Source organism: Typopeltis vanoorti, chromosome 18 (genome assembly GCF_054136105.1).
Source record: "Typopeltis vanoorti isolate ZY-2024b chromosome 18, IOZ_Tvanoo_1.0, whole genome shotgun sequence".
Lineage (NCBI taxonomy): Eukaryota > Metazoa > Arthropoda > Arachnida > Uropygi > Thelyphonidae > Typopeltis > Typopeltis vanoorti.
The window spans coordinates 17490706-17517702 of record NC_143566.1 but is presented as its reverse complement, the minus strand read 5'-3'; the positions used below and the strand labels follow the sequence as shown (position 1 = coordinate 17517702).

The 26997-nt window shown below is 36.7% G+C and overlaps 1 protein-coding gene across 6 annotated transcripts in view; it reads left to right on the top strand.

Annotated features, from left to right (window-relative positions):
- Positions 1-26997, top strand: part of LOC150096516 (polyamine-transporting ATPase 13A3-like) — a 751182-nt gene that overhangs the window by 701886 nt on the left and 22299 nt on the right. For all 6 annotated transcript variants that reach the window (XM_090407885.1, XM_090407886.1, XM_090407887.1 and 3 more), the window contains 2 exons: positions 5423-5511; positions 19780-19866. In XM_090407885.1, coding sequence (XP_090264011.1) covers positions 5423-5511; positions 19780-19866 — 176 coding nt within the window. The remainder of the gene's footprint in view (positions 1-5422; positions 5512-19779; positions 19867-26997) is intronic.

Below are 26997 nucleotides of genomic sequence, written 5' to 3'. Positions count from 1 at the left end.
AAATGCCACTGAGCTACACAGACATTTATATTAATTATAGATTTCAAATTGCTATGTATAGCTAGACCCTAAATACCAAGGTTTTAGTAATACAGAGCCTTATCAACTTTACCTATAGAAGTTGCTGCAAGGTGTTTTTATTTTTAATAAGAATCTCTGGAGGAGATATAGATGTAATTAATTTTTTAACTTGGGGATACTGTATATTAGAGTTACCAAGTAATTTTATAAGCTTGGTTATTTAACTCCTAATCCCAAATAACCAAGTATCTTGGTTATTTAACTCCTAATCCTAATCCCTTAATTTCAGGTGCAAACAATTAAGTTTGCGCCCGAAATTAAGTTTGTACCATCTTCAGACTTGAACTATGTTTCAGGTGCAAACTTAATTGCTTGCATACTTGGATTAGGAGTTAAATTACCAAGCTTATAAAATTACTTGGTAACCCTAATATACAGTATCCCCAAGTTAAAAAAATTAATTACATCTATATCTCCTCCAGAGATTCTTATTAAAAATAAAAACACCTTGCAGCAACTTCTATAGGTAAAGTTGATAAAGCTGTGTATTACTAAAACCTTGGTATTTGAAAAGGAAAATTAATTTGAAGCTAAGGAAGATGGCGGCTTGCATAGTAGTCTCGCATGATGGTTGTTGTTGCGAAGAATGTTTTTGATTCCAGTGGTGATTAGTGAGTTTTAGATATTGTGAATCTTCTTTGTTTGAGGAATACAAGGTAAGACTTTGACTTTTGATACAATTTTCTGGCCCTAGCCCGTTCTCTTCGCCATTGTAAATATTTCATACCTCATTGTACACAAGAATGGAGAATGTAAATGTTATCAAGGACACCATTCAACAGTTAAACAAAGATATGTCACTTGACATTCTCAAATTCATCCTTAAGAAATTTGATACAGACTATCCTGGTTGCTTGAATCTCTTCACTCAAGTAAATGACACTGAAGATGATGATTTGGACATCGAAGAGGACATTACACCTGTTCCTCCTACAACGTCTCCCCGACAGTTCGATTGTTCACATGAGGAACAATCTAATAAAAGATGTAGAATATCGGAAGGTGGAATGGAAGATGATGTAACAGCTCAACAAAATCAGATTACCCAAGATAGAAAAGAAAAGGTCCCTCCAGTTATCCTTCGAGATAAAGACAAATGGACCTCAGTCTCAAGATCCCTAGGAGAACAAAATATCAATTTTTCCGATGGGCAAGAAATACTGAAGAGGGTGTAAAGATTCACCTACCACTGTCACAGATTATTGCATGATGACAAAAATGCTGGACAACTCTAAATTGCCCTTACACACCTTTGCGCTAGCAAGCGAGAAGAACTTAAAAGTAGTTCTAAGAGGAGTGGCTGAGGGCATCACAACTGATGAGATCACAGCTGACCTCATCAATCAAGGATTGACTCCAACCAAAGTCAGTAGAATGTTGAGGTCAGATAAAACACCAATGCCACTGGTGTTGGTCGAAATCTCCAACACACAAAAAAGCATCTATGAAGTTACAGACATTTGTAAGCTTAAAATTACAACCGAACCTCTAAGGAAGAAGGCATCGGCAGGGCAGTGCCACAGATGCCAGAGGTTTGGGCATGCCCAAAAAACTGTGCAGAGCTGCATACAGATGCCTAAAATGCATTGAGGGTCACCAAACCCAGATCCACACCTGCCTACTGTGCCAATTGTAGAGGACCACATCCCTCTAATTACAAGGGTTGCCTTTTCCATCCAAAAAACCATGGATCAGCAAGAACTAACCACGCTCCTCCAAGCAATGACACAATACACAACCAAGCAGTTCGCCCTCCAGATCATAATACCTCACATTCGACAACACAAGAAGGCACTCGACCCTCATCCATGTCCAAATCATATGCGGAAGCGGTAAGAACCCAGACTTCTTCATCGCAAGAGCGAACAAGCTCTAATCTCACATCAGCTTTAACCTCGTCACTTGCAACAATGCTGCATGAATTCAGCAAAGCAAGCACCTAACCATCCTCCAGAAAAAGATTCTACCTAGAAACCCAATCCATATTAACAGCTCTCTATAATGTTTAAAAAATTTAAACTAAATTCTCTCATGATAACAGCATGGAATGCCAATGGCTTAACAAATAAAATTCTCGAGCTGCAAGAATTTGCAAAGAGATACAATCCAGACATAATCTTGATCAGTGAATCCCACCTCAGACCATCAAACAACCTAGGGCCAAAAATAAAGCCAGAAAGCGATATCACAACACTAGAGCCACGCAGGACAAAGCAACCTTAAACACCTTGAACAGACAGGTTCGAGAAGCCCTCCAGATCCACAGGAATTCCAAATGGGAATCCAAACTCAAGGAAATCAACTCCATGTGGAAGTTTGTAAAATCTCTTCGTACCAAAAGACAACCACTTCCCCCTTTAAAGACCAATCTTGGAATTGCACACTCAGATGAAGAAAAAGTAGAAGCCCTAATTGACAATCTGGAAAATCAATGCAGCCCATCTTACGCAAACTTAAATTTCAATCTTATTTACAAAGTTCATCGTAAAGTTAGAAATGCACTACGTCAGCCTAATGATGATTCAGAAACAATCACCCCCACATCTCCAACAGAAATAATAAATATCATTTCCCATCTGAAGAATAAAAAGGCCCCCGGCCCTGACGGCATTACCAATTGAATAATAAAGCTACTCCCACAGAAAGCCATAATTCATCTAGTTAATATTACCAATTCCATTTTAAGATTCCAGTACTTTCCCACAGATTGGAAACTCATTGACATTATACCTCTGAAAAAGCCTGGTAATAACCCACAACTTCCCCAAAGATACAGGCCCATCAGTCTTCTTTCCTGTCTTGGCAAAGTAATAGAAAAAGTCATCCTATCAAGACAACAATCAACAGTGGACCAACAGAAAATAATCCCAAATGAGCAATTTGGGTTTTGCAAAGCTCACAACACGGTGCAACAAATTCACCGACTAACAGAACATATCACTCATGGTTTTAACTGGCACCTTCATACTGCTGCTGTATTTTTGGATGTTGCCAAGGCCTTTGATATGGTCTGGCATCAAGGCCTTATCTTCAAACTAATTGAAAACAATATCCCAATTAAACTAGTGAAACTCATATATTAATGAAAGATACATGCAAGTAAAACTCAACGGAATTGTGTCATCAAGGCGCATAATCCTGGCGGGAGTACCTCAGGGTTCTCTTCTGTCCCCAATACTTTTCACAACTTACATGGCAGATATTCCTCTCACTTCAAGAACAACTACTACGGTCGTTTATGCCGACAACACCGCTATTCTAGCTAGATCACTCTGCCCTCGCCTAGCAATCACAAGACTCCAAGGAAGTATCAGTGAGCTAGCAAACTGGTTCACCAACTGGAGGATTCAAGTGAACCTCCCTCAAAAACTCGGTCATGGTGTTTTCAAGAAGAAAGAAAGATCTGCAACAAAGAAGACATCCTGCTCTCTGGTCATAAGATCCCATGGCAATCAGAGAACAAATATCTTGGGGTATTAATGGATAAGAAACTCCTTTTTAACAAACACATCAATCTCATTTGCTCCAAATCTTCCAAAGTAATAGCACAGCTCTACCCATTGATCAACCGCAAGAGCAAATTGAACCTACATAATAAATTGCTTCTTTACCGGATGGTAATACGTCCAGTCATTACCTATGCCTCACCAGCATGGAGTCACACTTCAAGATCAAACATTTCAAAATTATAGAGAATCCAAAACAAATGCCTTAGGATGATCCTGGATGCACCGTGGTTCATCAGAAATTCACAGATTCACCGGGAAACCGGCACTCCATACATCTCCTCCCTTCTTCGTAATCTTGCAGAAAAATTCTTTGTGAAGTCAAGTTCACATTCAAACCCACTAATCGTACAAGCTGTCAATTACAGTGAGACTGATTACTACAAACACAAAAGACCGAAGGCTATTCTTCTCTCAACCGATCATAGCTAACACAACTGCCCTCAGAGGGCGAGCTTAACTGCTCACAAACCTCCCATTCCCAAACAACTCTCATCACAGATAAAGGGGAATATGAAAAGCACTAGTGCTTCACCCATCCTGTCAGTAATGTTAATGGTAAACCTTGGTATTTAGGGTCTAGCTACTCACTGAGGAGACCTCAAAAAAGGTTGAAACCGGTCTGGGTAGTGGCCCCACCCATAATGCATTGCAGTATACATCTTTTAGTGAGATGTGCTTTACATTATGGTAAAATACTAAGAATAGTGATCAGAGCTTTATCCACCTTTACAATGAGTTGCCCTGGTGTTGTACCATCTTCAGACTTGAACTATGTTTCAGGCGCCAACTTAATTGTTTGCATACTTGGGATTAGGAGTTAAATAAACAAGCTTATAAAATTACTTGGTAACCCTAATGTACAGTATCCCCAAGTTAAAAAATTAATTACATACACACACACACACACATATATATATATATATATGTGTGTGTGAAGACTTTCCAATGGTGGTCCCATGTTACACATTTAAAACTTTTTAAATATAAAGTTTTTTTTGCTAAATGGCTTACATTTGCAAGAGGACTTTATACTAGTATTTGATATCTAGAATTCCATGTTTATGGGTCATTTCAGTCAGTTCTTAATAGTATATAAAAGAATTATACGAACATGAGATATAACAGCAATTTTCTGTAATTACTGTATAGTCTTGAACATTCACTTATTTTATGCATTGAATAATCTTGATTTGATATAGTCCATAAATTGATTTTCTGGAGTTATAACATGAACTTTTTTTTTTCTTCAATTGCACCATGTTTCTAAGCATTTCATTTTATATAATTTATTATCCAGGTGTGTGTAACAATCCTTACCTTGTATCAGAGGCAGAAATAGAAAAAAGACTGCATCAATTAAAGTATATTTTGTTGTTAAATCATAAAATTATAAATAAAGATACCAAGAAATTATTATTATTAGACACCTCCAAGGAGTTCAAGGACTCCTTGAGTCCATCACTCCAGTCCACTATACACATCTAGCATATATTCTTGGTTTAAATCGTAATTAATTCCTTAAATCAAGAATATAAACCAAGAATTTCTTGGCATCTTTAATTTAAAGATAACCTAATGAAAAAACTTTCAATATTAAATAATGAGGGGTATGAATAACAAAGTAACATCACTTGCTCAGAGCTCAGAAAGCAAAAAGGACTGCAGCATGTATAAATATGAATCAGATGGCTTTTCAAATAACATCAGATATGATTTTTCTGAATAAATCTCTGATTAATTTTATTGATACTATTTCTTAAATATGTATGTACATATTTGTGTTGTTGCCATTATTTATTTATTTTATTCCTTATGTTCCTCTGTTATTATAGTATTGTTCCTAGCAACACTGGTTATTATGACATGCTGTACTATATACCTCATCATCAGTCCTCATCCCTGGCTTGCAAGTAAAATTGAGGCAAGTGATTTGATATAATGAAAAATTGACTGCTTTCAATAAGCACATTAATAAGTAAATAATTTATATACATAATCCAGTCAAAATATTATGACCAGCATCTTGACAGTTAGTAATGCCACTATACAACGTGGCACAGACTATAATATGTTCAAACATTGCAGGAGGTATGCTGTATCACATCATCAGGATTACTTCCTATAAATCTACAAGAACTCAGAGAATTAAATTTCCAGATATCTTGTTCTATTAATCCCAGATATATTCTATGGGATTCAAATGTGGTGAATTTGGTGGCCATGATAGCACTTAGAAGATGTTGCCATGTTTACTGGGCCACTCTTGAATGACAATGTGACAGCGCACTTTCTTGCTGAACCACATCTTTGTCATCTGGAAAAACAGTCACCATGAGGAAGGGATGGGACCTGATCATCCATAATGGATAAGCACTATGTAGCATTCATAGTATTGCTATAGGTAGCAGGGCTGCAGAAGATTGCCAGAAAAACAGTCTCATTCCATAATGCTGCCATTTCCTGTCAGTTTCTGCTATACCATGACATTGGGATGATTCTTTTAGTTTTTGCTGAACTTTCTATCATCTACACAGCATAACTGGAAATGAGATTCATCTGAAAAGAGAACTTTTTCCCTCCCAGTCTCCAGTGGATCATTAATGTCTTTGAGATGCATACTTTGGAGGTCCACACACTCTCCCTCGATGAGTCTTTGGACTCCCTGGAGGTGTCAAAATAATAATAATAATAATAATACAAAGAAGGGAAGTGATTGTGATTTGAGAAACACTACTTCTGATTAAATTCTGTGGTGACTCATTACACAGTTGTTTGTCTATAAGCTTGCACAAGGCAGATCACTCATATTCACATTGAGAATTGATAAAGCATAGGCATTCTTCCTGGTATTCTTCCAATCTTGGAACACACTGCTATAGCACTCTGTGAACAGCCTACAATATTGGCAGTTTCCTTGATGCTACCATCTTTCATGTCATTCCTGTTTTTGAAGATCATCAGATCATGTTGATCAGCAACTTTGAATGAACAGTCTGTCACACACCTCAAGTATCCAGTAAACTGGCTTTCTACAGGTGCCACCTTGTTGGATGAAATGACTGATTGTGAAATAATGGAGATGATCATAATATTTTGACTGGATTTTGTATAAATATTTATAGAAATGTTGTATTCCTTTTTGATAGATGTGCTAATGTTCACTCAGTAAAAACTTATTGAACTGCATCTTTTCAGTATATCCTCCATCCTTGTCATTACTGCTATATATATATAGAAACATTCAGATGGCATCTGTCCATTACCATTTTTATTTATTGTTTGGATTTATTCTATCACTTTTGTAAGTCTACAATGAGAGAGATGTATCTTCAAGACCACCTTCTCTCGGATATAATCCCAACCATTTCAGTGTGAGAGATGAAAACCAAATTCTGTGGAGAGGTATGTTTAACCTTGAAAACATATTAAAATGTGGAAGACTCAGCCTGATCTATAAATGGAGTATTGGAGGATTTCTCAGTTGTTTTTCACCATTAGGGAGATCACTTATTTCTGTATTTGGTGTTGTGTTGTCCTGACATATGAACACTTTATGCAGAAAGTCCTGGATGAAGTAATTATACTTCATCGATATACTTTTGGGGTATAAAGATTTTGACAACAGCTTGTTCCCTTGTTGTTCAGTCTCTTTTTTCAAGTTCATAGCAACAATAGTGACCAGAGTTACCATTTATGATTTTTTGTCTTCCTGCCATTGATTTTATATCAAAAGCTTACATGTGTATCTTCTCAAAAAAATATATGGCCATTATATACTGTCCTTCAATCTATGGCATTGTAACTGTAATTCTCTTTCAACTGATTGTGAATTTCTTGATTGATTTTTGTCTTTATATGTTATTTCATCTGACAGATCAGACATTGACAATTTAAAACAAACTCTAACAACATAATAGGCTTGCATTAGAATAGTAAAACTGGTGTCTCTTTCTTCAGCAATATCATACTACCAATACACTGGCACTGCAAGCAGAGCAAATCCCCAATTTGGTCATGCAGATGCATGCATTACTTTTGGAATTGTCCTTCTGTTTATAAAACCATAGTTATCTTAGCTGTGTATGAAGAAAAAATACATCCAACTAAAAATTCAAGCTATTGTAACTGTACATTTTCTGCAAATATTTTGGAAAGCTTTTGGTATGGATTTTAAAACTAACAAAATAGCATAAAATGTCAGTATTCCAAGATGCTGAAGTTTGAAAGATTAAATTTTTTTAAAAATTCCATACCAGCAAGAAATAATCTTCCAATGACATATTTAAAATTTAAATGATACGTGTGTTTGTGATGTCTCCATAGTACAGTGTAGTGACAATATCTTTTGGTCAAAAAGATTTAGACTGACTCTCATCTAGCATGCAAGGAATATTTATAAGAACTTTTTTTTTAGCTGAAGGTGAGTTAGCCAATATCATGTGGAAGTTGCAGGATTTTTTTGCTCAACTCCCCACAATACACATGAGGTCTAATATCCATTTAGTCTATGTGCACATGCATGACATGAATGTGTTAAAAGTTCTGTAACATCTTTAATGTGTTTGTGTGTGTAGAACATAAATATTGTATATATATAGTATTGGTAATGAGTATTATCTATGAGCCAACCCAGTGTGTAGAACAGAAATATTGTATATATATAGTATTGGCAATGAGTATTATCTATGAGCCAACCCAGCTCACACACATACCACCTATCATAACTCTTCCAAAATTCATTCAGAGGTCAGATGATACATTCCATTATCTGTTTAAGATGGTGAATGTATCATCACTCCTAAGAGAATTAACTTATCCTTACATCTTTGTTACTAATGAGTTTCCAAGAGAGGTCATTTCACTTGCAAAAGGACTCCTTGTACTCTATACAGGTACCATTAAGTTTTCAACTACCTATATCCTATAAAATCCTTTAGTCAGTTTGTCTGTCTTGCAATGTATCCTCAGTTAGCTTCCATAGGTCAACCATGAGGATGTGACTTAGACTTATCTCCTTTGACATAAGTCACATGAGGATGTGACATAAGACATTATTTGAGTGGAAAGATTTGGGTTTGAATCTTGCCAATGATGTGAGGAACCTTTATAATGTTTTTTGACTAATGGATGGAAGTCAGACTGTCAACCTACCCTTCACACACACACACACACACACACACACACACACACACACACACACACACACCTAAAAAAAAATGACAATATATGCATACGATCTTCTATACTATCAGGATATAGAAACTTCCTTTTTACCTGATGTCATCTTGGTATTGTCACAATGTATGCTGTCATCACCTCAGAAACCTGGAGATCAGATTTCAGCATTGCTTGTATCTTCTCTGCCCTTTTTACCATCTTTGTAATTTAGTCTTGGAATTTCCTGTCCATCCTCAAGATCCCTACCCTCAATAGTTTATTGGAGCAGGTCCCCAATTAACTTTACAGATCCAGAAGACCTACTTATGTTAAGAATCAGACAACTATTTTAATGGCATTACCAATTTATCCACACATTCCCTATGTCAAAATGTTACAATATCTCTAGTATGTAATGCATGTGCATGTCTAGTATCTCAATCTGTTCTCAGTGCAGCATTCATTAGCTCACTTGTTATTTCCACCCAGATGATAGAGTTTTTTTGGAGATTTAGCAGGTCAACGATGCAATTGTTATCCTCCTCCTCCTATCTACATTCAGTATGGTTACTGTTCTATAATCATAGTTTGTTTATTCACTACAAAGCGGTAGAACTCTGGAATTTCCTTTAGCTTTCTCATCTAACTGCTTATTATAATTGTATTTCATACGATGCATTTCTATCCTGTGCTTTTTCTTTTACTTCATGTAGTCACTCAGCCTGCTTATCCCAATAGTTATTCCACATCCCCTTTTGCAGAACTTTTATGTATTGAGTTTACATATCTCTTTAATTTCCATCCTATTTATTCTTTTAATCCTGAGAATCAGTTAGCTACTGTTTCCTACACAATAAACTCTTTTCTGTTACAGTATGTGGTGTTATATTATTCCTTCAAAATATTTCAGGTTGTTATGGCTTCATGTCCTGGAAAAAGCACATACTGATTAATTGTGATCTCCACTTCCCAAGTCAGTATGATCATCTCAATATTTTGAGAAAATCTCCTCTGATGCAATAGCCAGATCTAATGTAGCCTCTAACTTCAAAACCACTCTTCATTAATTGCCTAAAATCTAATCAAATTTTCACTATAGTAAACTTGTAGGGACCACAGAAATAGTTTGACTTTCCTTTTGAATAGCATTGTGCTTATTCAAGTCATATTGAAATCAATTCTGTGAAATTCATCTTGTTCCTTTCTAATAAACTGAAGTTCAGATATCTTAAAAAATATATATATATTTTTTTAATTTTACACATAGTAAGCAGTAAATAACAAAAGTAATAATAAACTGGTTAACCTCTCTTCTAGACTCAAATCAGCCAGCAGAACAAGCAGGATTCTGTAAAGGCTTTAACACAATTGATCATATTCATGCAGTAAAACAAATAATAGAAAAAGCAGAAGAAAACCACTTGCCTCTCTGTTTAGCCTTTATTGATTATGAAAAAGCATATGATTCCATCAAAACTAATGCAATAATCAAAGAACTCCAGAATCAGGGAGTTCCTGGAGAATATATGGATCTTCTCGAAGAAAAATATACCACAGTGTAACAGCAACAATCCAACTTAAGAAAAGTAGCAATAAAATGCCAATTGAAAAAGGTGTCCGACAAGGAGACTCTCTATCACCCAAAATCTTCACAGCAGTTCTTCAAGAAATATTTTACAATATAAACCGTACAAGCCTTGATGTAAAAAAAATAATAACAGATGCTTAACACACCTAAGATATGCAGATGATATCATAATTTTTGCAAAACTCCAGAAAACCTTAATATAATGATGGAAGACCTGTATCATGAAAGCAGAAAAGTTGGTCTAAAAATAAACAGAGAAAAAAATAAAATCATGTGTAATCATTTTGTAACACCAAAAAACTATTTTTTGGAAAAAAGTCTCTTCATATACATACTTAGGTCATCTCATTGATCTAAACTGTGGACTCCAAAAGGAAATAAATAGAAGAGTTCAACTTGCCTGGAGTGCATTCAGAAAATTGAAAAACATTTTTTAAAACAACGATGTCCCACTGTGTTTAAAAAGGAAGACATTTAACCAGTGTATATTTCCAGTCATCATATATGGTTGTGAAACTTGGTCTCTAACAAAAGTACTGGCAAATAAACTAACAACAACTCAAAGAAAAATGGAGAGGATGATGCTAGCATCACATTAAAAGATAAGAAGCGAAACACCTGGATAAGAAGCCAGATTCATGTCACTGACATCATTCTTCACCACAAGCAACTAAAATGGAAATGAACATCTATCAAAGAGAAGATGAAAGAAGGTTGAATAATGAATTGTCAATTCACATTTTATAATTTTGTTAGGAAAAATTGGTCAACCATTTGCCAAGAACATTTCTCTGTTCTTGGCAATGGTTGACTGGCAGAGGCCTTTGTCCAGCAGTTGACAGAAAATGGCTGAAAAGAAGAAGCAGCAGTAAATATATTATAAGTAGTTGTATCTGAATATGAATTGGTCTTTTTCAATCCTTTATGGTGGTGTATAACAAGTGGTTACTCTTATGCTCATTGGGATATTTCTTGTCTGTCTCAGTAATTTATTCATATTTTATAATAAGGTGACAGCAGAATTAGATAAATGAAATGGCTCCACCATGATACTGCTGGACTTTGCAAAGGTATTTGACAGAATACTGTCAAATGCCTTTGGGAAAATTGTTAGGTAAGTTGGAGTAAATGGGAATGGGTAGGGGTAGCCAATAGATATCGGTTACCCTTATCCATGGTGGAGCAGAATCAAGGCGAATGAGGGTGACTAGTGGAGTTCTCCAGGACTCTGTATTAGAACAACTATTCTTTAATTTCTACATTAATGATACAGCAGAAGATTTTGAGGAAGTGGGATATTCAGTTGTTTGCTGATGATGCAAAACTAGGGGGAGGAATAGCTGAATAAATATCTTGCAGGCTGACTTAAATAAATTGGCAGTGTAGGCAAAGGACAATGGTTGTCAATTTAATGTTGCAAAATGTAAAGTAATGCACTTTCCTGTAAACTGGTACTTGATGGTACCAGTTTACAGAATTTATTGAGGCTAGGATCTGGATGTGATGATGGATAGAGATTTGAAATTCAGAGAACATATTTCAAGAATTGGCAAAATTACTCAGAGGATTACTTGGATGTTGAAGAACACACTTGCAAGTAAAGATCATCATCATCAAATTTTTGCCATGTACCCTCAAGGGGTGTACAGTATATGATAGTACTACATGAAAAAAATTACATCATTACTAACTTCCTATCTACAATTTTCCTCCAAATCAGTCTGTTACTTGTCAAGACTCCAATATTATCAGATCTTATATTTCTATCGTCTAAGGCACTTTGTACGGTATCAATCCACCTATATTTTGGTCTTCCTCTGGGTCGTTTTGCTGCCAACCTGGCAGAGAACACATTTTGCTAATTTTTCTTCGCCCATTCTGTTTAAGTGACCATACCACCTGAGATTAGCTCTGCTAACGCATTCCTGGATGCTGACAATGTCAAGTTCTTTGCTAATATCCTCGTTTTTAATATGATATTGCCATTGATGCCATCTGTTCATGCCTATAATCTTTCTCAGAACTCTCATATCTGCGGTCTCTAGTCTTTGGTCAAATGTTTTACTTCTGATCCAGATCTCAGATCCATAAGTTAAAACTGGTTTGAACACTGTCTTGTATACAGCTAGTTTAGTGTTCTGACTAATTTCTCTCTTATTCCATATGAATTTATTCAATTTACTTCCATAACATACCAGTTTTGCTGATTCTATTGTCTATTTCTATATTTAATTTACCATCTTCAGTAAAAATCGTGCCTAAGTAACTGAAATGTTTGACTTGTTCCACAGGTTCTCCATTTACAACACAGTTGACATTTTCAATGATTCTGCCTATTTTCATTGTCTTTGTCTTCTTATTGCTGACCTTCATACCATATTTATTACAACAGTTATTCAATTTAGTCAGAGAATCTTGCAGACTATTATCGGATTTATTTAGAAGTATAACATCATCTGTATAAAGCAAAGAGCTGACATTAACATCTCCAATTTTGATATCATGTTTAATACCACTTTCCTTCATTATGTGATCCATATAGATAATGAATAACAGAGGGGACAATGTACATCCTTGTCTCACACCAGATTTAACATTAAACCATCTTCCTGTACTTCCTTCATTTCTAACTGCTGACTTGCAACTCAAATAAAGACTAAGTATTGCTTGATGTAATGCCCATTGACACCATATAACCGTAGCATATTGAATAGCTTCTCTCTTGGCACCTTGTCATATGCCTTTTCCAAATCAACAAAATTTAAATACAGATCTTTGTTATATTCCCGTGCTTTCTCGACTATTTGTCGTAAAGTGAAGATCTGATCCTGACAGCCTCTATTTGGCCTGAATCCAGCTTGTTTTTCACCAAGCTTTTCTTCCACAGTTCTTCTCAACCGTTTCTCAAGTATACTTGCATAGATCTTGCCAGGAACACTCAGTAGGGAAATACCTCTGTAATTCTCAGTTTTATTTCCCTTTTTATATATGGGTACTATAAGAGCTCTACTCCACTCATCAGGAATTCGTCCCTCTGTCCAGGCTTTCTGAACTATGCAGTGCAGCCACTGTAAGACTCTTATACCACCATATTTCAGCATTTCTGGTCATATATCATCTACTCCTGCTGCCTTTCCACATATCAAGCCTTTGATGGCTTTTTCTACTTCAAGTATGAATATGTATTCCTTACTGCATTCCTGGTCAGTGTTTTTTTATCACTGTGCTGTCATCACTGCTTGTTTCATTTATATAATTTTCAAAGTAATTACTCCATACTTCAAGGATATCTTTTTTTCTCCCGTTTTCATGTCACCTTTATCATCTCTAATTCCTATTACAGCACTCTTTCCTCCGTTCCTAAGCTTCTTCAACAACCTCCAGAATATTTTGCCACCTTCTTGATATTTATTTTCTATGTTCTTGCCAAAGTCCTCCCATGACTTTTGTTTAGCTAGTTTTACATACTGTTTAGCTTTCTTACATTTGTCTCTGTATTCTCTAAGAGCACAAGCTGACAGATTTGTCAGGAACCTTTGGTATGCTTTCTTCTTTTCCTTCACTGCCTCTTTAATTTCCTGTGTCCACCATGGAGTTCTAATTTTTCTATCCTTGCAGACAACTTCACCACATGCCTCTCTAGCTGAATCAATCAGGGTTTTCTTCAAGGTTTGGTTCCTGTTCTCAAACTCTTTCATTTTTTCTTCAATAATCTTTGTGTATTTTAGTCAACAGTTCACATCTGAGAGCTGCTCAAGTTTTATTTGCTTTAAAACTTTCTTACATGTCATTCTTTTGAATATGAAATTCAGTTTTATCCTGCTCAAGACTAAATAGTGATCACTTCCAATTTCAAATCCACTGTACACTCTGGTGTCCTGAATCAGGGAGAAAACAACACTATCAACAATAACATAGTCAATGAGACTTTTCTTATTCCTTGCCTCTTCTCTCCATGTGAATTTATGCACATTTTTATGTTGGAACATGGTGTTAGTAATAACCAGTCCATGTCCTGAGCAGAAATCCAATAGGTATTTGCCATTATCAGCTTTGCTCTTTTCTCCAAATTTTCCCAAAAGACTTTTGTATGTCTGACAATCACTTCCTACGCTGCTCTTTAGATCCTTAACAAGGACCAACTTTTCCTTTTTCATTGTGTCAATAGCTTTCTCTAGAGCTTCAAAAATTTCCTCCACTTCTACCTTAGTAGAACCTTCTGTGGGACCATAGGCACAAATAAGTCTCATTGTCAAGTTCCTCATTCTGATATTTGCCCAAATCACTCTACTTGACACTGCCTACCATTCAAGAAGATGAGCCTCGTATTTTGTGTTGAATACTATGGCTACTCCTTTTCCTTGATTGTCATTGCCTGAATATAACATTTTGTATTTATTGTTCAGAAAGATCTCACCAGTTTGTGTCTTTTTTGTTTCAGTCACCCCTATTATGTCGATCTGGTACTTATCTAATTCCTCTGCTAGCTCCATTTCTTTGCCATTCAGGCTTCTTATGTTGATAGTACTGATCTTTAACTCTGGTGATGTTGTGTAGGGTTGTGTTTTCAGATTTGTTAGATTTTCAGATTTCAGGACTTATTAGGATGTTAGAATAAGAATATAGTTCTGAAGAGATACATTTTGAAGGAAATAATAAATCTGTATAACAGTATTATTCTTTATAAATTAAAGATACCAAGAAATAATATATACTTGGTTAATCCATTATCCAAGTGTAGGCAAACAAAGTTTGCTTCTGAAGTATCTTTCAGGACTGGGGCAACTCATGGCAAAGGCGGTATAACTTCTCATCACTTGCCTTGGTATCCCTTAATGCAAAGCATATCTCCTTGCAGACATGTATAATGCTATGCATTAAGTGAAGGGTCACTACTCAGACCAGTTTCTACCTTTATTGTGGTCTTATCAGTTGGAGCCAGACCCAGAGATGGTGATACTAAGGTGGAAGTAATGGAGAAGTCATATTTTCCTATATGAGCTGCCAAAAGGTGTCACACTTTATTATTAAAATACTCTGGATTAGAGATAGATAGTAGTTGAAAGTTTTTCATTTGGTTATATTATGGGATACTAAGGCAAGGGATGAGAAGTTATACCACCTTTGCCACGAGTTGCTCCAGTCCTGAAAGATACTTCAGGTGCAAACTTTGTTTGCTTACACTTCTATAATGAATTAAACCATGATTTTTGGTATCTTTAATTTATAATATAACCAAGTGAAAAACTTTCAACAGTATTATTCTTTGCTTTATAGAAACTTTCACATACACTGTGTAAGTGCTGTGCTGTGTATCTGAATGCTGTCCCAACAGCAAGGTGTATATTTTACATAATAAGAATATGAACTTCTTAGGGATTGCATGTATTTATGTATTTATTTTATCTATTTCTTCATTACAATGATGCATATCACTTTTCTTACAGTACTCTATGATCAATATATACAGCTGATTATTTTTCTGCTTATACCTTCTCCACATCATTATCATCTTCCTCTGATGTTTATGCTTGATCCACTTTATACTACTGTTTTTATCTTCTCGCTACTCTAGAAATTCAGTCTGGTATACCTGCTATCAGTCTTGAACCAGTCACAGTTTATCACTTACCTACCAAGTTTATGACATGATATGGTAGAAGTTATCTCTAAAGCACATCATAATCTCCTACTTTGTAGTTCCATATATCTCTTTTGCTTTTTGAGTATGTGTTTCTTTGATCTTCACTCAAGTCAAAACTACATAGTCACTTTTGCCTATAGAAGCAGCAAGGATACTTTGTTTATTATTATTTGCTGAAATGCTGTTATGAAGTTCATCACCTGGGTGAAGAACTTACTTCACCACATGCCTATCTAGCTGAATCAATCAGGGTTTTCTTCAAGGCTTGCCACTGAATCTTCAAGGTTTGATTCCTGTTTTCAAACTCTTTCATTTTTTCTTTAATAATCTTTGTGGATTTTAGTCTACAGTTCACATCTGAGAGCTGCTCAAGTTTTATTTGCTTTAAAACTTTCTTACATGTCATTCTTTTCAATATGAAATTCAGTTTTATCCTGCTCAAGACTAAATGGTGATCACTTCCAATTTCAAATCCACTGTACACTCTGGTGTCCTGAATCAGGGAGAAAACATCACTATCAACAATAACATAGTCAATGCGACTTTTCTTATTCCTTGCCTCTTCTCTCCATGTGAATTTGTGCACATTTTTATGTTGGAACATGGTGTTAGTAATAACCAGTCCATGTCCTGAGCAGAAATCCAACAGGTATTTGCCATTATTATTAGCTTTGCTCTTTTCTCCAAATTTTTCCAAAATATTTTTGTATGTCTCACAATCATTTCCCTCTGCTATTTAGATCTCCAACAAGGACCAACTTTTCCTTTTTCATTGTGTCAGTTGCTTTTTCTAAAGCCTCAAAAAATTCCTCCACTTCTACCTTAGTAGAACCTTCTGTAGGACCATAGGCACAAATATATCTCATTGTCCAGTTTCCCATTCTCATATTTGCTCTCATTACTCTACTTGAGACTGACTGCCGTTCAAGAATATTAGCCTCATATTTTGTGTTGAATACTATGGCTACTCCTTCTTTTCTTTGATTGTCATTACCTGAATATAACACTTTGTATTTATTGCTCAGAAAGATCTCGCCAGTTTTTGTCTTTTTTGTTTCAGTCACCCCTATTATGTCGATCTGGTACTTATCTAATTCCTCAGCTAGCTCCATTTCTTTGCCATTCAGGCTTCTTATGTTGATAGTACCGATCTTTAACTCTGGTGATGTTGAGTTGGGGTTTGTTTTCAGATTTGTTCCAGTAGCTGACTTTTCACTGTTCGCCCTGGATCTGGTTCCCGGGCAAAAACAACGGGGGCTTGTTTAACTGGACGATGCCCCAGCCGGTATGAAATTTTGTCATGTTGTACCATCATTTTTTTATTTTGGTTTAACCAGTAAGAATACAATTTGGTTGGCTAAATCCCAAATTGCCAGCCCATCCTCGTTTGTTCAGTATCAAAGTAGATACCCAACAGGGTGCACCATGAGAAGGTGAGGATTGGACATTGTCAGAAGCCCTGGTCGGTTCTCTGCATTCCTTTAAAGGCAATGAGGAGGTCTCCTCTCAGTTATGCAGCTTTGATCCTTAAGCAAGTAAAGATAGGAATGTTATTTTCCCTCTTTATAAGAGGCTGATTCTGCGACATGTTGACTAGTGTGCACGGATTTTGTCACTTGCTTTTCTTGGGGATCAGGAGGTGGTGGAGAGGATTCAGATGAGTGACCAAGTTTCTGGCAGGTCTGTGGAATATTCCCTATGAGAATAGATTGAAGGTGTGTGAGATGTTGAATTTACCTGACAGTCAGAGGAGAGGGGGATATGATAGAAGCTTATAAGTTACTAAATGGATTCTATAAGATTGACACAAAAGAAAGTTTTCAATAGATGAGAAATGGGGGAAAACAATGAGTCACACTTGGAAGTTGTTTAAGAGTGTTGTTATTAAGGGTGTGCAGACTAGGTTCTTTACTTTGTAGCATGGGGGGTGAGTGGAATGGATTGCCAGAGGTGTTGGTGAGCACCTCAACAGTAAATGAGTTTAAGGATGTATGATAGGTATTGTGTTAATGGATAGTGTTCTTCTCCCACGGTGAGTCTTTTGACTTCATACAGCACCTGTATAAATAAAAATAAATCCACTACTGTCATCACATAGTTATCCCCTCTATTTCACTTAACAATATTCTATTATAAAAAGTTAATAAATCACTAAGGCATGACCTACCCTTCACAAAGCCTTGCTGTCCTTCCATAAAGTATTATTCTTAAGGGGGTCTCTATGGAGTTTGTTGAGGAAGATCCTAAACATTATTCAAGTTACTTGCCAATATTTGTGCAATATTTATCATACTTTGCTTTGAACTTATTCACAGTGGCACTCACAAGAGAATATAGCAAACAATTACACTCTTGCACAACTCTCCCAGCAAATAATCTGGCCCTCACATACCCCTGCTTACAGCACTCTTGCTCATTTTTCGAGGATGGTCATCTTTAGTTCTCCCACCATCACCAGACCTGTTATGAAAAATTTTCTGTGTTAATCCTGTAATAAAAAATAAAAATAAATAAAAATTCATTAATTTATGTTTCAATCATGTTATCCCTTTTCTGTTTGTCAACCAATTTCTGTAACCCACAGATCTTTAAAATGCATTCCATGGATCTGCCACCACTATCTTGGTCACTCTCCTCTCAATCCTCTCCTCCTCATTCCCATGAAACCCAGATGACTAGATCTGTGCACAGTAGTGAAGTGAATGGGCTCTAAACAAGGCATAATAATATAATATAATAGCTGAGTTATATCTACTCGTCAGCATGTTCTTCATTAACCAAGTAATCCTATGAGCATTTTTAACCACTTTTGCAATATGCCCTATTCTCCTTTCCCCATACTACCAGTCTATTTAAATCACTCTGCAAAATTTTAACATCTTGATCTACTCAATTTGGCATCATCAGCAAATAACTGAATATTTTTTCTCTGATCATTTCCTATCATTAATGTACAAACAACTAAACAGCAGCAGTGACCCAGTACAAAGCCCTGCAGCATGCCACTAGTCACAGGTCTTCTACTGGACTCTCCTCCTGAATAAATTACCATCTAGTATCTTTCCATCAACTGTCCTCTTATCCACTTCACCCAGTTTCATATCCATCCCCATTTGCTACAATTTACTTATCAGAATTCCATGTGGTATCTTGTCACTGAACCAGTGGCGTAGCTAGGGAGGTGCGGAGGGGGTGGTCCCCTCCGCACCTCGGGCAACACTTTCCACGTGAGACAATTTTATTTTTTGATGATTCTTCTATTTATGTTAACTTAGTAAGTAATTTTATTACTTAATTAATAATTAGTTTTCAACAACTATACTTACAACTAAAATAAACATAAACATAGTGTTTTAATTTCTTTCCCTACGTCGTTTTGACTTTTTGTAATATTTTTGGTGTATATATTGAGAGGGGTGGCAAAAGCTCTAGCTACGCCACTGCACTGAACACTTCAGTAGAAATGAAGCTTCAACTACATTAAAATCTAGACTGTTGACATGAATTCAAGCACTTTGAGCAACTCAACATTACCCATTAACTCCATTGTAATCTATAAAATGTTGTACTCCTGTCACTTTACTACTACCAATGGGGGACACCATCATATCCAATTTAATTCTTCACTAACCAATATAAACTGTTTTTCATTTTGAAATGAGTTTAAACTTTGAATAAATTTACCATTTTTCCAGTGATGTGATATATAGTTTATGAAAATTACAAAATACGATAAAAATAGCCTATTGCTATTTTTTGTCTTATTGAAATAGTTTATTAATTATTATTACTTTTTTCAGTTAGAGGTGAAGGACACCACGTGGGAATTTCGTGTAGTGATGGTTGTCATCGCTATTACCCATTTTATAATCGCCTTGTTCACTGAGGTACAGTTTCTGATGATGTGCTGATTAGAAGCATTTTGTAAACATAAATTATTATATAGAAGGGTGTTATTTAAGTGCCAAGCTCTTTTAACATGGCTAAGGGTTAAATATCACTTTGTAAATTGAATAGAGTTGAAATTTTATTAAATTTTAATATGACAGTTAAAAAGTTTTTTCGTAGATTATATAAAAAAATTCTAGAAATATAAATATGATTGGTATGCTAGCAGAGCTGTGTAAAGGAGGGCAGTTTGTGGATGTATCACATGTGTTTGAGGGAAGAATGAAATTATACAGGCTTGATGTGTTGCATTTAAATGGCTTTAGAGTGAGCGTAATGGAGAAATTATTGTTGGATGGAAGTACAGTTTGTGATGCGTGCAAGAGATCAGAAGAAAGAGATGATGGGAAAAATCAGGAGAGTGGTATTGAAGAGACACAAGTGCCTAGCAGTGGAAAGTAGTATGAGAGATGAGGAGAGAATGGGAATGCAAGAGGAACAAGGAAATCGGGTGGACAGGGAGAGTAGATATTCAAAGTTGCAGTGAATATGTGTATGAAGATGGAGTATATTGTGATGTGAGTGGGAAAGTTAAGACTGAGCAGATATATGTGGTAGGTGGTGTGATAAAGGTGATTGGGTAGGTGTGGTGGGGAAATCACAGCTAACACATGTCTTGGATAGCACTAGTTATAGACCTAAAAATGAACTGTTGTGTTTGTTGTGTGGGAATGTGGAGGGTGGTGATCAGGGGCGAATGCTGGTCTTGAAATTCACGCTTGCTCTTGTTATCATTGAGGGAGTGAGAGGTATGATTGAAGGCTGATTAGCAGAATAATGAATTACTGACCATTTAAAACTATATATATATTTAGAAATTTATGTACATTTAATCATACAAATACAACATTTATTTTACAAATGATATTCTATCTTTTTCAATTTAGCTACTGGAATACAAATTCCCCTATGGTTCTTCTTTATAAACTGGTCAATAACATCACCATAAAAAGTTGGTTGTAACTTAATTTTCCCAAGCAACACACACACTTGTAAAAGCCAGCTGAAGCTCACTGGCTAGAGCTACGTTGACTGTGTATGGCCTGTGTTTAAGCAACAGAGTGAGACAACGTGAAATGGCTATGCACATGCATGAAATCACAGTGCTGCTGCGAGGACCTGGAAGCTCATGCAACCAAGCAAGCCAAGGTAGCTTTGACTAGATGAGCCAGCATCGGCCTTCGATACACAACGCAAAGCTCAATTATTGTCGCGCAAACTTAAGACATCTTCTGTCTACAAAAATAAAAGCCTAAATGGAATGCTTATAAATACATGCATTTATTAACAAATAAATATTACTTCTTTCTCAATTAATGAACTTGCACAGCAAGCATGGAGAAATCACCATTGGTGGTGATGAACAAATGTATAAACAACTTGGGTTAGTGAACAAATGAAGGGTAATTATTATGGCTGATTTTAATTATGGCAGTATAGAATGGATTGAAGGGAAGCATTTCAGAATAAGGAAAATGAGTTTCTTGAGTTCTTTGCATGCTGCCTGAGATAGCTATCTCAGGCAGCATGCAAATGAGGGCATGTGAAGATCGAGAGTCCCAGATCTGATCACTTCATCAGAGGATGTAATTGTGAAAGGGGTTTCACACTTTCCTCCAGTTGGTGAAAGTGATCACTTGTGTTGTGGCTAGTCATATGCAGAATTTTGTGAGGAAAAGATATATATGCGAATTATAAGGCTGGTGATTATGATAAGCTTAGGAGATAGCTTGGAGCTGTAACATGGAACGAGGGGTTGAGCAGTAAGGAAATAAATGCTTCCTGGGAACTGACTACATAACAGCATGAATGTATTCCAAAGACTGAATAAGGTAGGTGTTAAATAGATGAATGGTAACTGCTGCAGAAGACACTGTTGAGTTATTCAGTGATCAATTTATAAGGGTGTTTCATCCTGATCAGGGTGGAATCATGAGGAATTTAAATGTTGAAGACATAGGAGAGGATGGCTTAATTGTGAGAGAGCAGTATGTATTTGAGGAAATAAATAAACTTGATGTCAATAAGGCGATAGGATTTGACATATCACCACACATCTTAAGGGAATGTTCCAGAGAATTGGTAGTAGCATTGACATGCCTGTTTAATAAAAGTTTTGCAACAGTACAAGTTCCAAGGGAGTGGAAAGAGGGTAAAATTGTTCCACTGCATAAAGGTGGCGATAAGGCTGTAGCTTCAAATTATAGGCCAGTCTGTATATCTAGAGTTGTGGTGAAGTTACAGAAGAGATTTTTGAGAGGTAGGATACAGAAATGAGTTGATAACAGCAGTATTCTCTGTGGTTATCAGCATGGGTTTGTTAAAGGGGAGATCTTGTTTCACTAACTTACTTATGTACTGTAACGGGGTGATGAATACCTTAGACAGGGAAGATGCATATACAGTGTGTACTTAGATTTTGCAAACACTTTTGATGGACTGCCACACAACAAGCTCTTAAATAAATTGAAACAGATAGGAGGATTGGATAACAGACTTTTGAGTTGGATCAGTGACTGGATATCAGATAGGTATCAGAAAGTTGTACAAGGGTGTGGTATCCCGAAAGAGAAAGGTCACTTTCTCTTTCGGGAACAGTGTGTACTGCTGGGGATCCATTTTGGGACCATTGTTGTTCAGTTTGTATATTAATGATATTAGGATGGGTTTTTAACTAGTGATATGTGGCTGTTTGCAGATGATGCAAAACTAGGGAGAGCAATGCAGAGTCAAGCAGATGTTATGGCCTTACAAGAGGACTTGAATAAATTGCATAATTGGACAGGTAAATGGAACTGTCGGTTCAACGTTACAAAGTGTAAGGTTTTGAGATTTGGTAAGTAACGATGAGATGCAAAGTATACACTTGGTGGGAAAACTTTAAAGGAAGTAGAGGACATGAAAGATCTAGGAGTGATGGTGGACAAGGACCTGAAATTCAGGGGCCACATTACACAAGTTGTGAAGAAGTCACATCAGATAATGGCAACGATGCAAAAGATCCTGACATGCAGAGAGGTTATGATGGCATTGTATAAGGCATTGATCAGGCCTCATATGGATTATTGTGCACAGATTTGGTTGCCGGGTTTTGGTGGTGACGAGGATGTGTTGGAGAGGGTTCAGAGAAGATTCAAAAAGGTGGTCTTTGGAATGTGGATTATGAGGACAGATTAAGAGAATGTAAGTTGCAGAGCCTTGTGAATAGGAGGAGGAAGGGATATGATTAAGACATATAAGCAAGTCAGAGGTGGTTATCAGGTTGACATGGAAGAGATTTTTCATAGAATGGGAGAGGGGTAGAACAAGAGGCCATCACTGAAAATTGTATAAGGAGGGTGTGAGCACAGAACTGAGGAGCAGGTTCTTTGCATGGTGAGTGGAATGCATTTCCTGCATGTGTTGTGAATGTAGACACATTGAATCAGTTTAAAGCATGGTTGGATGACCATTGTGTGCAACAGTGTTTACCTCCCATGAGGGGTCTCTGACTCCATGAAGCTCAGATGTTAATAATAATAATAAATGTATTTGTCACACATTTTAAGTTTTGGTAATTCATCTGAAATATTAAAATACACCCCAAGAAATATTTACTAATTTAGCTTTTAATATTTCACTGGATTTCAAACCTCTTGAAGCACAAACAAATTGTCAGCATATATGGGTATTAACAGTCAAGTAGTAATGGAAACGATCAATAATTGCACCAAACATTAAAAGAGAACCATCTAATGTAAGATTTAAAAAAAAATCCTAGCTGATAAATGGAGTTATCTTAAAAGGAACATTTCCCCAAATTTTTGGTAAATTAATGCAGCCATACTTGTTAGGATAAGGGATGTTTCTTTGCTGCGTTCAATGCTGAAAACAGTTTCTTCCAACTTTTAATGACTTCAATAGCACTGCAGTTTTTTTCCCTACCAACTATCCAAACCAGTCTGCCAGTCCTGACATGATACAATGATGGCAACATATGTATTTCTTGTTAACATTCCAAGATGAATGTTAACAAGTCTTCATCCATAGTGTGCCTAGTTTTATACGTTACTATAAACAGAGGTTAGAATGTGTCCTTAAATTTTGAGGTATGGAATTTATATTTATTTAGCAATCTTTTCTGTATGATGCACATATAGATAGAAGATAATATTAGTTTTGCTTATTCTTGTGTATTTGAGTAAAGGAATATATAGTATTTTATCTGTTCTGCAGAGGTTATAGCCATTGATTATAAATATGCAGTCAAGATAGTTAAATTCGGTTTCTGTGGTAAGAGCAGTGTCTGTATTAGCATTTTGAGGATAGGCTAAATGATTTATGTGTCTTCCAATAATGTGTGCGTGCATGTGCTTTCTGTATATAAAGAAAAAGGTAATGATCCATTTGAAAATGTATGGCCAATGTGTTCAGGAACGGGTAGGCATTATTATTTGTTTGTATATTATCAGATTACAGGTGTGAATATAGCTGTTAAGTGGTTTGTTCTCGAAGTGTTCTAAATAGAAACTTACTAAAAGGAAGAGAAGGGAGAACCCTCCTCCTATCCCCCCTCTCTCAAACTAACTTTAAATAAATAACTTTAAACTTCTTTTTTTCTTATTATTATGATGGGCTACTCCATGGTGTCCTTAGACTTGTCAAGGAAGGCCGTAAACATTATTATTATTGTTGTTGTTGTTCCAGGCAACTCCAAGGAGTTGACAGACTCATCGAGGGAGGCCCTAACATCATGTCAAGAACAACTATTCGACATTGACACAGTATCTATCATACCTTGCCTTGAACTTATTCACGGTCGTAGCACCCACAACAGACTCTGGAAGCTTATCCCACTCATTCACCACTCTCCAAGTAAAAAAACCTAGCTCTAACACCCTTGTCAACCACGCTCTTGCCCAGCTTCCATGCATGGCCCCTAGTCCTCCCACCATCAGTCATATTTTCAAAAATATCTTCTGGATCTATCTTGTAGAAACCCTTCAGTAATTTGAATGTCTCAATCATATCACCCCTCCTTTGCCTATCGTCCAATCTCTGCAACCCACAAATCTTCAACCTATTCTCATAAGGTTCATTCCACAGACTTTCTATCATCTTGGTCACTCGTCACTGGATCCTCTCCACTTCCTCCCCATCACGAAGAAACCCTGGTGCCCATAACTGGGCACAGTAGTCCAGATGGGGTCTTATCAAAGCTCGATACAGAGGAACAACAACTTGTTTGTCTCTGCATGTTAAAGTATTTTTCAGAAGCCAAGTCATTTGATGAGCTGATTTAGTCACTTTTGCAATGTGCCCCCTAAACTTCAACTCCCTATCCACCAACACTCCCAAATCCCTGGCCTCATTAATTTCCTGGAGTACGGTTCCACCAATGCGATATACTGCTGCTATTCTTTTCACCCCAAAGTGCATAACCTTACACTTTGCCACATTGAATTGACATCCATTTTTCCTAGCCCAGTCCTCCAAACTATCCAACTCATCCTGTAAAATTTTGACATCCTGTGCACTCACAATTGCTCTACCCAACTTTGCATCATCAGCAAACAAGCGAACACTTCCTCTCAAATCCTTTCCAATATCATTGATGAACAAATTGAAAAGCAGTGGTCCAAGAACAGAGCCCTGCGGCACTCCACTAGTCACAAGACGTCTTTTAGACTCCACTCCTGAATAAACCACTCTCTGGTATCTCTCCTTCAACCACCCTCCTATCCATCTCACCAACCCTATATCTATCCCCATCTGCTCCAGTTTACTGATTAGGGTTCCATGTGGTATCCTATCAAAGGCCTTGGCAAGGTTCAGTAGTATCAATGTAAACCCATTACCACTATCCAGTTCAGCCGTCACTGTGTTATAAAACGTGAGCAAGTTACTGAGGCATGATCTACCCTTCACAAAACCATGTTGTCCCCCATACAATATCCCATTTTCATCTATCCAATCCTGTATTCTTTTCTTGACTAATTTCTCTAAGACCTTGACAATGATTCCTGATATGCTAATCGGTCGGTAATTTACAACAGCAGTCTTGGAACCACCTTTATGCAGTGGAACTATTTTCCCCTCTTTCCACACCCTCGGGACTAATCCAGACCTGAGACTCAAATTAAATAAAATGGTCAAGGGTACTGGCAATGCTTTAGCTGCTGCTCGTACGACACGAGCTGGTATACCATCCAATCCCATGAATGTATTGACATTGAGGTTATGCAATAGACTACTCAGCTCCACTTCATTCACCACAATTCCCGTATAATCTACTGGTTGATTCGTTTCTGCAATGTCACCACCTGGATGATATATACTTGCAAAGTGCTCACTCAGTAACTCAACTATATCAAGTGATTCAGTTACCTCCCTACCATCGGCATTCTTTAAAATCATTCTGCCATGTACATTTTTCCTTTTACTTGCTACATATCTAAAAAACTGTTTAGAATTCTCTTTAGCCTGCATGGCCAATGTTCTTTCGTAATCCTTTTTTGCTTTTCTTACCACACTCGTTACCCTTCTGGCCTGCGGTTTATACCGTTTATACATGTGCCTGCCGGTCATCTTTCTCCTTAAATTCCCTCCATAGTTGTTTCTTTTTTTGCAGCTCAAGCTTAATGGTGTTATTCATCCATTTAACCCCTACTTGATTTATTATTCGGACTCTAGGTATACAGTCAGCCATTGCTTCATGCAACACTTCTTAACTGCCTCCCATGCACTATCAACTTCTAGTCCTTGCAGTTGTACATGCAGTGGCACTGAACCAATCAAACTCCTGAGCTTGTCATACTTTCCAGCCCGATAATTCCACATGTACCCTGTCTTAATTGAAAATTCCACAGCTTTAGCCACCTCCCAAGTCAAGACCCTATGATCACTCTCACCAATTGGTGGCAATGTGGTCATATTTGTTACAGCCAAATCCTCAGATGTAATTACTAGGTCAAGCACTCTCTGACCCCTAGTATTTTCCATTACATGCTGTCGCAGATAGTTATCCCTTAATAACCGCATAAAATCCAATTCCTTCCTCCCGTGTGTCCTCTCCTCACTCCAATCAATGC